General features: G+C 35.1%; 1 protein-coding gene across 1 annotated transcript in view; it reads right to left on the bottom strand.

Moving 5' to 3' along the window:
- MYO9A (myosin IXA) overlaps positions 1-12,094 on the bottom strand; it is a gene marked incomplete at both ends in the record, with an annotated part of 149,384 nt that extends 137,290 nt beyond the window's left edge. The window contains 4 exons of the mRNA XM_084241222.1: positions 174-273; positions 4,046-4,108; positions 4,782-4,876; positions 11,255-12,094. Coding sequence (XP_084097348.1) covers positions 174-273; positions 4,046-4,108; positions 4,782-4,876; positions 11,255-12,094 — 1,098 coding nt within the window. The remainder of the gene's footprint in view (positions 1-173; positions 274-4,045; positions 4,109-4,781; positions 4,877-11,254) is intronic.
- Positions 12,095-12,482: the final 388 nt, after the last annotated feature.

A 12,482-nucleotide genomic window follows, 5' to 3' on the forward strand; every position in this document is an offset into this window, starting at 1 on the left:
TATGAATAATTTTTAAATTTGAGAACTGTAGCACATAAATTTTTAGATTACATCAATGAAACACTAGATAATACCCATTACCAGGTTTGTTAAACAAAGTACTAGAAAAAAACTTCTCACCAGTAAAACTGAATAATGCCCTAAATTTCCACGTGCTTTATATGAATTCTCACCTGATTGAGATAATGATATTCTTCTGGTTGTTTAAGATGGAATGCTAATCTCTCTTCTTCACTTGCTCCTGCCAGGAGGTAATAGAAAACATGATAGTTCCTGTTGGAAACAAAGAAAGTATTGTTTTATATTGAACTAGATTTATTGTAACTATTTAACAGGAAAAAATCAAACATTAATTAGTAAAATGTTTCCACTTTACTTCATTTTTAAAAACTATGATGACAAATTCATTATTTATTTGGATGCTGAATCAAAAAAGAAGGTGGAAGATGACTGTAAGTGCTCTCCTCCATAAAACCAATTAGAAAACTACCAAATTTTTATCAATCAAATTTTTGAGAAGACTGGATTTTATCCGATCGCTAACAAACCTAGGGGGTTTATATACAAGAAAAATAGTCAAATCTCACAAAATACAACTATCTTTATAGTCTTTAAACTTGCCATATTACATTTTCTGCTCACCATCTCAACAGCAGCATTGAAAATCAGTAATTGTCAATAGTGGTAAACATCAGCAGAATGGCAGCCCCCAAGGGTAAAATAGTATTAGAACTCATTCAGAGTCTCATTCCCTGACAAATATAATTGTTTGAACTGTCTGGTAGTTTCCCTATAGTAAGTCATGTTCCAAATTGTCTGTATTTGCCCTGATGCAGCAGTAGCCCAGTGTGAAACTCCTTCCTGCCAGGTTTTTGTATAAAACAATTACAGACAAGTTCTTGAGCTAGTAGGATGTCTAAAGCAGTGCCCCAATAAATGTTGGGGCAAACAACAGAATAACAACAACAACAAAAACTTTTTAAAAGAAAAGCTGGTAAATAAAATCTCCACACAAACTTTGAAAAGTTCCAGCACACTCCTGGAAATCTAGAATTCCATGTTCATGCATAAGACTATACATCTAAAGGGTACATCTGTTCAGCAAAAACAGAGGAGATACTAAATTTCACAAATGAATAAACTTAAAGGTCTGCACAAGCAGGAAGAGAAGGTTAAGAATAACAAAATGCCTGACATAGAGAAAGATACATACACACACAGAGTCCTGTGGCAAAGACCAGGAAATTTAATGTTTCCAAGCATTTAAAGAAATCTCTCCAATCATTACTGACAACTACCTAACCAAGCAGATAGCTGAGAGGCCACATGCTTGAAAAAGAATATTAAATTCTTAAAGTTCAGAACAGTCACAAAACAGCAAGAACAAAAACTACCATCATAAACCCTGGGAAGGGAGATTCTTATTACTATGCTGTCACACGATAATTCTAAATGTCCAATGACTTTTAATATGTCCAATTTTCAACAACAACAACAAAATATGAAGCAGGCAAAGAAAGAAGAAAGTAAAGCCCATGCAAAGGAGAAAAAATAACCAATAGTAACTGTCCTTAAGGAGCCCAGATATAAGGATTATTACAAGACTTTTTTTTGTATTTCTTTTTAAGATTTATTTATTTATACAAGAACTGGGGTACAGGTCAGAGGCACAGGAGGGTGAGAGAATTCACCAGAGACAGAGCAGGAAGCAGAACGACTGACGACACAGCTGAGGGGAGCAGCAGGCGAGGCAGGAGAGGTCTGCCACGCCATGTGGGTTTCTCCCTGGCGGGCTGGGAATCAAACCCTTGCTGCAGAGGCTGTGGACAGCTTCAAAGGGTGGCGCTAACACGCTGCGCCACCAGGGAGACCCAAGACAAGACTTTTAATCTGCTGTTTAAGTATGTTCAAGTATGTTTAAGTATGTTTAAGTATGTTCAAAGAAGTATGTTTAAGTTTAAGTATGTTCAAAGAAGCAATCTGTAAAAGAGCTCAAGGAAAGTATTTGAAAGATGTCTCATAAGACAGATACTATCAATAAATACACAGATCTTGTAACTGAAATTAACAAATATCTACAGGAGTTGAACAGCAGGCAAAAGAAGGAATCAGTGAATCTAAAAACAAGCAAATTGAGGTTAGTCTGATGAACATAAAGAAAAAATGAATAAAGAGTATAGCAAAGTATCACTAATCTGTGGGACGTCATTAAACAGACACCAACATATGTACAATGAGAATCCTAAAAGAAAAGGGCCAGAAAAAATATCTGAAAAACAATGACCCCAAACCTCTAAAATATGATGGAAGAACATTAATCTGTACATCCAAGAAACTCATGAACTTCAGGGGGAAAACTCAAAGAGCTCTCAAAGAGATGTATGAAAACAAAAACACAACAAATCAAACTGCTCAAAGACAAAATTTTCAAAGCACCATGAGAGAAATGTCTAATTAAAGGATCCTAATACAAGGACCTCCCCTGTTGGCACAGTGGTTGAGTGTTGGGCTGCGAGGCTGCCCACAGCCTCTGCAGCGCCAGTTCGATCCCTGGCCTCTGGCGAGGGTCCCACATGGCGCAGCAGACCTCTCCTGTCTCGCCCCCTGATCCCCTCAGCAGTGTATTTCGTCGTTCTGTCTGTTCTGTTCCCCGTTCTGGCTCTGGTGAATTCTCTTACCCTCCCGCGCTTCTGACTGTACCCTGGTTCTTGTATAAATAAATAAATCTTAAAAAAAAAAAAAAAAGGATCCTAATACAAGATTAACAGATGATTTCTCATCAGGAACAAAGGCAGATGGATAACACATTTAAGTACTGAAAGAGAAAAGACTATCAGCCAAGAATAAAATATATATCCAATAATATATATATTTACCTTTAAAAATAAAGGTAAATAAGGATATTCCCAGATAAACAAAAATGAAGAAATTTGACATTAAGCAGATGGACCCTTACAGCAATATCCTTTATGAATATAGACACAAAATATCAACAAATGTTGGAAAACCAATTCCAGCAACATATAGTAAAGATTATATATACATCTGCAAACCAAAACTCAGCAAGCCAGAGAATCTGTTTGTAAGTTCTAGATCTTCACTTTCCATTGATTCTTCAAAACCAAGGGAAATAGGCATATTTCTCTAATATTCTCATTAAAATGTATTAGAAAAAGTTACTAATAACTTTCTAATAGGAGTACCTGTTAGCTCAACAAGTCTCTATAAAGATATTTTCCTCCTCAAATTCTCTTCCCTTCATTTTAAAACATCTCTAATTCAGTTTTTCTCTTCTGTTAAAAAATTATAAAAAACTAATTAATTACGATAATGCCATCTCTTAATTATTGATTGAACTTTGGTATATATAAGGGCCACACTAAGCATTCTATAAAAATTCTTTCATTTAACTCTCTAAAAAACTCTTTGGACAGTTTTCCAACTGTAAAATGTGAATAAATATCTAAAAGCAGAGAAGTTAAATACTAATGTTTCATATACAACAATTGAATGCAGGTCTTTTTAACTTCAAACTCTGGCTCTTTATTTTCTTCCTTGCAACATGAAACAAACCATTATCTCTGATACTTGGTTTCTTCATCTTCATTAACTAGTATGAAGTTACACACCTTATCTCTAAGTAAAATGTTATATTTAACTCAGTATTTACAAATATAATTAACTCAAATATTATAATGGAACTAAGAGCTTTATTAAAAACTTTTCCCAAATAGAGAAAGAACACTAAATTCATGGACCATGGCCCAAAGGCACAATGCACACAAATGAGTAATAAGATACTACTGATTTCCTGTACTGAAAGTTTGAGTAGAATTTAAAAAGGGCAACTGTTCTATAGATATTCATTAAAAATCTCCAAGTAGTCTGAAAAAGTATAGTGTTCTGACCAAAACAGAAATAACAATTATAAAGTAAAGCTATGTATGGTATAAAACTTAATATACAAAAGGATCATAATATACAAAGATCCCAGAAATCTTCATAATACAAATGTTAATTTAATTACACAAATAAAAGTATGTACCGTTCATTATGCTCCTGATAAACAAGCCTGGACTTCTCCAGTAGATACTTTTCAACATAGGCACTAGAAGGAAAATAAAATTGGTTGATAAGCTTGTGCATTAATGTGCATGATTTTAATAACTTTTATTATCACTTTCTCCACTTGTAAAAGAGAGACCATAGTATTTGCCATGCAGGGTGGGTGTGAGAATTTAACACAGTAGTTATTATGCAAGCTGTTATTAATACGGGAAACAGGGAGAGCAGAGTGAAAGGTATCTGGGAACTCTGTGCTTTCTCATACTTCTTTTTGCTGTGAACCTAAAACTGCTTTGCAAATATCTCAAATTTTTGTTTAGGTTATAAAGAATATTGCTGCACAACAGAGGACTCTCATCACACCAAGTGTTTGTGGTTGCTTTAGAACACAGTAATTAGCAGGTCAGGTTATATATCCAACTTACTCAAAAAGAATTTCAAAACTGAATGTATGTACAAAATAAAGAAAAATAAATATAGATAGAAAACTGCTAAAAATTCATAAATCAAAGTTAAGAATGTGTGAGTGTTACATTATTCTTATAGCTTTTCTCATGTTTAAACTCTTCCAAAAGAATAATGGGCTCAAAGGAAAAATGTTTAATGCAGACACCAATATCACTATTCTCTTAAAGGGCAAAAGAACAATGTATGGTTTAGTGAAGGGGCAATGGCAAAAATATAAACATGCTCCAACACCTGGTATTATTACTTACCCAAGTACAGTGCCTGTTTCTTGGTAATTTACTTGAATAAACTTCCCAAAACGACTTGAATTGTTATTATGAGCTGTCTTTGCATTTCCAAAGGCCTATTAAAATAAATAGCTTCTATTAATTTCATTTTTTTAATTGCAAATACAGCCTAGGCCAGTTCAAAGAGACAAAATGCTAAAGATATAATAGAAAAAATAATTCATTTTTACCTTCACACTCATATAGATAAGGTAAAGAAAGCAACAAATTACTGAAATGAAACCAAGTAGGTACTATTTTATGTTATTCAGTAGAATAAATCTTAATTTAAAAAGTAATGCTCTTTAAAATTCGTATTTCTCTTTCACTTTCAAGAGTTAATGATTTTTTTCTTTATAAATTTTTTAAAACCTTGCTAAAATGAAATGAGGGGGTAGAAAAAGACTAATTACAATTTTAGAACAGTATACATGAAATTTCATTACATAACATACTTTATTATACCATCCTAAAACAAAGCTGCAATACTACATAAACAGAATAAAGACTATAAAATCTTCCTAAATTGCGACCCAAAGTATATACCATGGACATTACCAAGCAATGAAGATGAACTACTGAGGCAGACATCAACACTGATGAATATCAAACATTATGTCAACTGGAAGAAACAAGATACAAGAGTACTACTGTGAATATGAGATTCTAGATAAGGCAAAAATAAAAGTAACTGGGAACAGATCAGAAGTAGTCTGGGAATGGGGGTGGAGTTGGGAAGTAATGAAAAAGGGAAAATATTCTGTAATATAGCTTGAGTGTAGAACAGTGGTCACAAGAGTGTATATATTTATGTGTATCATTGATCTGCACATTTTTAATGACTATATTTTACTATAAAGTATATTGCAGTAAAATTTAAAAGGATCCCATCACACTCACATATTCAACATCTTGTATGACTCAACAAGGCATAATGATGAATGAGAGAAGCCAGTTACAAAGTAATTGTACTTATAGGACCTTAAAAAAAAAAAAAAAACCCACAACATCATACAGCAGCAACGGCGATCAGACAGGTAAATCCCATGAGATATGGGTGTACAAGAGGACAAAGGGTATGAAGGTAAGGAACAGCTTAAGAGAATTTTACGGAATAATGGAACTAGATTGTCAATAGATGGTGATACAAATTGAAGGTTTTAAGATTCACAGAAATTTACGGTAAGGCTATTTCTTTTAATATTAATATCTCCTTTAAAAGTAAGTAAAAGGTAAAAAGACAATTTCAGACACGCAATATGAAAATATTTATAAGTCAACCCACAAAAAAAGAAACATTACAGGAAGTCCTTTATGTAGAAAGAAAATGCTATCATATTCAAATATAGAAAAATGTAAGAATGAAGAACCATATAAATAGTAACTACATAAGAAAACACACAAAAAATTTTCACTACTTAAATTTCTTTTAAAAAATTATTAATAAAAAAATCATTAATAATGGGCCTCCCCTGGTGGCGCAGCGGTTGAGCTCTGGGCTGCAAAGCTGCCCGCAGCCTCTGCAGCTCCGGTTAGATCCCCGGCTGCTGGCAAGGATCCCACATGGCGCGAAGACCTCTCCTGCTGTGACCGCTGCTCCCCTCAGCAGTATATTTTGTCAGTCTGCCTATTCTGTTCCCCGCTCTGGCTCTGTGAATTCTCTCACCCTCCCATGCTTCTGACTGTACCCAGTGCTTGTATAAATAAATATTTTTTTAAAAAATCATTAATAATGAGCTCAGTCAAAAAAAAATACTAAAGATCACTCAAAATAAAAGTCTCTTCATAAAAGAAACAAATACTACAAAAATCAACTTTTGGAAAAATCTGGAAATTAACCAAAGGCTTGCAATGATCTTTGTAAGAAAACATTTAATCAAGGGAAATAGCTGAATCTCTGTAAGACAAGCATTGTAGCATTTTAACTTCCCCAGTTACCATTTCCCTCTCTCCAAAGTGAAGAGAAAACCAACACCCTACAATTACACTTTTATTTAAAAAGCAGCGCAGAAATCACTGGAAGGATCAGCCCAGAGTTACAGCCAAAGGCCTGTCCCACAGATAACTGTAAACAATTTAACCTACACAGTATTTCCCTAGAAAACCTCCCACCACCTACACCTCTGGCCTACACCCCAGATTCCTGTATGCATAAATTAAGGAAAAAAATCTTAAAAAAAAAAAAAAAGAGTAAATCAATAAAATTTTATTTAAAAAAGAAAGAAAGAAAAGTCTGGAAAATGACATGTACAAAAGGGACTTTGAAAGACCCAAATATTTCTGGGAATTAAAAAGCAACACACATACATAGGACTAAGCACATTCCCTGGAAAGTGTTCAATCTCAACTAAGACCTCAGACCTCTTCAGGTGCTATGTAAATAGGAAGTAAAATGTAAGGCAGAGTTAACAACTGCATGGTTTAGTGTAGAAGGGTATCCAATTAACAAAGAGAACCTTGCAGAAATGAAGAGGAGCCTTATCACTTCAAGACATTTAAGGAAATCCCTGTCAAAACTTAAGGTGACTACTAAGTGAACTAAGAAAAAAGAATCTTAAGCCCTCACACACAAAAAGAATACAGACTTTCCAGAATTACTTCAAAGAACTCATATAACACCAAACAACCACCATAAACCCTGAAAGGAGAGAAAAATCTCATTTCCCAAACTGCCACTTTATGTGTTTAAAAATGCCCAGTTTTCATTCCAAAAAAAAAAGCAAAGAAAGAAATTATGGAGAAAAGAAATGAAAAAGAGTAACATAGTCCCTTGATGAACCAGATGTTTAACTTCTAAATGCAGATTTATATGTCAAGTATTTTAAATATTTTAAACTAAAGAAAAGTATAACAAATATGACTTAACAGCAGACATTATCAAAGTTATAAAAATTACTATTTTGAAAAGTACATTAACTAAAATGAAAAATTCATTAGAGGGGCTCAAGTGAAGATATGAGCAAGTAGAACAATCAGTAAAGTTTAAACTAATCAAATGAGATGATCTAATCTAAGGAAGAAAATGAAGAAAAATGAATAGAGCTTCAGGGACTTGTGGCATACCATCCAGCATACCAACATATTCCTAATGGTAACACCAAAAGGAAAGGATGGAGAGCAAAGGTACACAATGAATATTTCAACAAAAAATGGCCAAACTTGAAATTCCATGAAAAACATAAAATACATCCAAAAAGGTAAACAAATATATAATTAAACTAAACATTTTAACTATAATTAAAATGAACTGAGATAGAGCCACACCTCCACAAATCATCATCAATCTATTAAAAGACAACAAATGAGAATGAAGTGTGGGAGGAAAAGCACAATGGACTATGATGGAGGATTATGGGTGCTCTGGTGGTAGGAGAATTATGGTACCCACACCTGAGGGATGAAATCCTATAATGTGAAAAAATGAACAAGGATATAAAATAATAGAACTTCATTAAAAGTAAGACATTCAATGAATCTTATAAGCATCTAGAGAGAGGCAACTTATGATTTCTCAATAGAAACCATTAAGGACAAAAATGGTGAGATAGTAAACACAAAACACTGTGAAAAGACTGCCAACCAAAATGTCTATATTCAGCAAAACAATCCTTTCAAAATTAAAGCAGAAATTAACACACTCAGATAAATAAAAACTAAAAGAATTCAATAGCAGAGGGGTCTTACAAAAAAATGCTAAGTGAAGTGATTCAAACTGAAACTTAAAGGAATAAAATAAAATAAATCCTTATTAAGAAGTAAAAACAAGTAAAGTTTAACACAGAAGTGAATACAAAACACAGTATTAATATTTCTTGGTAACTTTTCCTCCTTTCTGATTTAAAGGCCAATCCCATATAATAATAAAACAAATCTGTTTAATGAATCAATCAAGGAGATGTAGTATTATATACAATGGAGTACTACTCAGTGACCAAAAAGATAAACTGATGCCATTTGCAGCAACACAGATGGAGGTGGAAGGGATTTTGTTAAGCAAAATAAGTCAGAAGGAAAAAGAGAAATATCATATGGTTTCACTTCTAGGTAGAATATAGGGAAACTGAACAGAGGATCAAAAAAAGACAAAATTTGCATACTGACCATAGATCTGAGGCATACACCAGAGGAGGGGAAGAGATGGGGGTCAAAACAGGGGAGGGAAGAGCACAAATGACTATGGTGATGAGTCTTCGACACTATGGGGGAAGAACTACAGGGACTACACCTGAGGGAAGAAATCAAACACTGTTCAAAAATGAACAATGATATAAGAAAATAAATACCTTAAAAAAAAATTTGGGGCCTCTCTGGTGGCTCAAGGGTTAAGACACAATGGAATAGAATAGAGAACCCAGAGATAAAACCACACCTATATGGATAGTTAATCTACAACAAAGGAGTCAAGAATGTATACCGGAGCAAGAAAAGCCTCTTCAATAAATGGGTGCTGGGAAAATAGGATAGGCCATGCAAAAGAATGAAACTAGATCACTAACTCAAAACATACATAAAAATTAATTCGAAATGGATAAAATACTTGGACTAAGACCTGAAACCATAAAATACACAGACGAAAGCAGGCAAAACACTCCATGACATATGCTTCAGGAACATCTTTCTGGATTCACCTCCAGGAGCAAGGAGAACATAAACAAATGGGACAACACAAAAGTGTAAAGTTTTTGCACAGCAATAGAAAACTATAACCAAAACAAAAAGATCCCCCACTGAATGGGAAAAAATATTTCCACACCATACATCTGACAAGGGGCTTATATCAAAAATTTACAAAGAACACAGACACCTCTACAAAAAGAAACAAATAACCCAATTAAAAGGGGGGGGGGACAGAAAAACTAAATAGGCAGTTCTCCAGAGAAGACATACAAATGGCTGACAGGCACATGAAAAACTGTTCATCACTTATCATCAGAGAAATGCAAATCAAAACCACAATGAGACACCAACTCACACCTGTGAGAATGGCCCATATCAAAAGGACCAGAAACCATAATGCTAGCAAGGAGATGGAGAAAAAGGAACCCTGCTACATAATGGGTGGGAATGTAAACTCGTCCAGCTTCTATGGAAAGCAGTATGGAGTTTTCTCAAAAGATTTCACGTGGATCTGCCATTATGACCCAGCAATTCTACTCCTTGATATCTACCAAAAAACCACAAAAACACTACTTTGAAAGGAATCCTGCACGCCCAAATTCACGGCAGAACTGCTTACAATAGCCAGGATATGAAAACAGCTTAAATCCCCAAAAACAGATGAATGGATTATGAAAATGTGGGGGAGGGAGGGTGTGTGTATATATATATATATGTAGAGAGAGAGAGAGAGTCAGCAATCAAAAAAGATGATAAACTCATGCCACTTGCAACAACATGGATGGACTTGGAAGCATTAAGGGAAATAAGGAAAAAGATAAATATCAGAACCTCCTCCTCTCCAATCCCCTCCTCACTAATAAGTGGAATATAGAGAAAGCAAACTAAGAACCAAAAGGACAACCTTAAAAGTTACCCCTTGAAAACTGACTATAGAGCTGAAGCATCCAAAGAGGGGAGGGGTAGAGAAGGAGTAGGAACAAACAGGGAAGGCAGCACAATGGACTATGGTGGTGAACTATGGGTAATCTGGTGGCAGGTACCCAGCAGTGGCAATACCCAAAGGAGAGAATCCCAATGTACCACAGTTAAGAGAATTTAAAAAAATAAAGTCGTTTCCCATATTCTTCACATTTTCAAAAGTGAACTCCCCAATTTCACTGCTACACACAGACACTAAGGTTATAAAGATAAATTTATACAGGCAAAAATGTTTTTCCTGATTTACCTACTTTCACAACTCAATTATAGACAGCAATTCTGCTCCTACTATCTCCCTTTACAGGGAGATATACCTGACCCTATTCATCTGTCTTTTTCATCACTATGATGCAAAGATGCCCTTGAGGGGCCTCCCTGGTGGCGCAGCAGGTTGAACACCGTGCTATGAAGCTGTGCACAGCCTTTGCACGTGAGTTCGACTCCTAGCCAGCCAGGGAGAAACCCACATGGCCCGGCAGACCTCTCCTGCCTCGCCCGCTGCTCCCCTCAGCAGTGTCTTTGGTCCATCTGCCTGTTCTGCTCCCAACTCTGTCTCTGGTGAATTCTCTCACCCTCCCAGGCCTCTGACTGTACCCCAGTTCTTGTATAAATAAATAAATCTTAAATAAAAAAAAAAGATGCCCTTGAAAAAAATATTACCATTAGCAGAGTCTTCAATCTTCCACACTGCCTATTTTGCTTTCCCATTTTCTAGTTTTCCTTGGTGATTAAAAATGATGCCTGTACTTCCATGCAGTATTATCTCATTTTCTCACACTTATACCAAAATTTAATTTTTCATTTTTCATTTTTTAAAGACATGTTTAAGAGTAAAAGAAGAATTTCTACACACTTACCTCAAGTACTGGCCCAGCTCCAAGAATAATTTGTTCTACTCCACTGGCAAATCCTTTCTGACTGAGAGCAGTAAGGTGATGAATGAGAAAGTTTGTGCTTTGAGTCTTCCCAGATCCACTCTCTCCAGAAATCACAATGCACTGATTCTTCTTGTGCTGCAGCATGGCATGATAGGCTACATCAGCCACAGCATAAATGTGGGGCTCAAGTTTTCCCAATTGATGGTTATCGTACATTTTGACATATTTGGGGTTATAAATAGGAAGAAACTTGAATGGGTTAATAACTATAAGAATACTGCCAACATAGGTATAAATTTTTTCATGTTTAAAACGATTTCGTAGGTTTTCTAGGAGAGTTTTCTCATTCAAATCAGGTAAGCTACATAAATCATCAAAGTCTTTCTGTTGAGGCTGTGGAAGAAAACCCCGTTCCATCATCCTGCGACGTTCTTCTGTTACCCGTAGCCATGACTGAAGACTACCATAATGAATTGAGCCATCAAGGTTCTTTTCTCTCAGAAGAAAGCGGTAGTCCTCTCCACTCAGGCGATTTTCCAGAGCCATTCTGGGCCACAACATCATTCGTTGAACTGGACAGTCTGTTGGATTGAGTATCCATTCTTCTCCACCAAATTCCTTTACCTCTGCTAGAACGTAACATTTTGTTTTATCAAGATGAAGTCTATTTATAAGAGAGTCAATCACCTCAGCAGCTGTAGAGTTTTTTCTGGCAGGAATTGGACAGTAAATTGTCCCTTCTGAAATTGTCCCAGGATATATACGTAGTGTGTGTTCATTATCCTCAAAGCGTCGTCTTCCTCCATCATTTATATTCATATTGGATCCTGTCCCATCAGCATGGATAGTATGTATTCAAAATTATGCAAATCATTTTCATGGCAGAAGAACTGTAATATAAAAGATGTGAAACATTAAGAAGTCATTTTACACAAGTCATTGCTTCCTGATGCTCAAGAAAGTTTAACCAACATGTTAGCCACATCTTTTAGAAGACAAAATTCTTTTTCTTAGTATAGGAGCAGTTTTGAAAAAGGTCTCATTGAAACCACATAGTATAATATTTCATTGTCTAAATGTGGACACTTTCTAAAACAGCAAGTTGTCAAAAAAAAAAAGTTTTTTCAACGTCTTATCATATTTTTAAGTTAAAATCCAAGAGCACAAAGAAAATCGATTTTGCCCTTTTATTACTCAAATATTTCTA

This window comes from Talpa europaea, assembly GCF_964194135.1.
Source record: "Talpa europaea genome assembly, chromosome: 8".
NCBI lineage: Eukaryota > Metazoa > Chordata > Mammalia > Eulipotyphla > Talpidae > Talpa > Talpa europaea.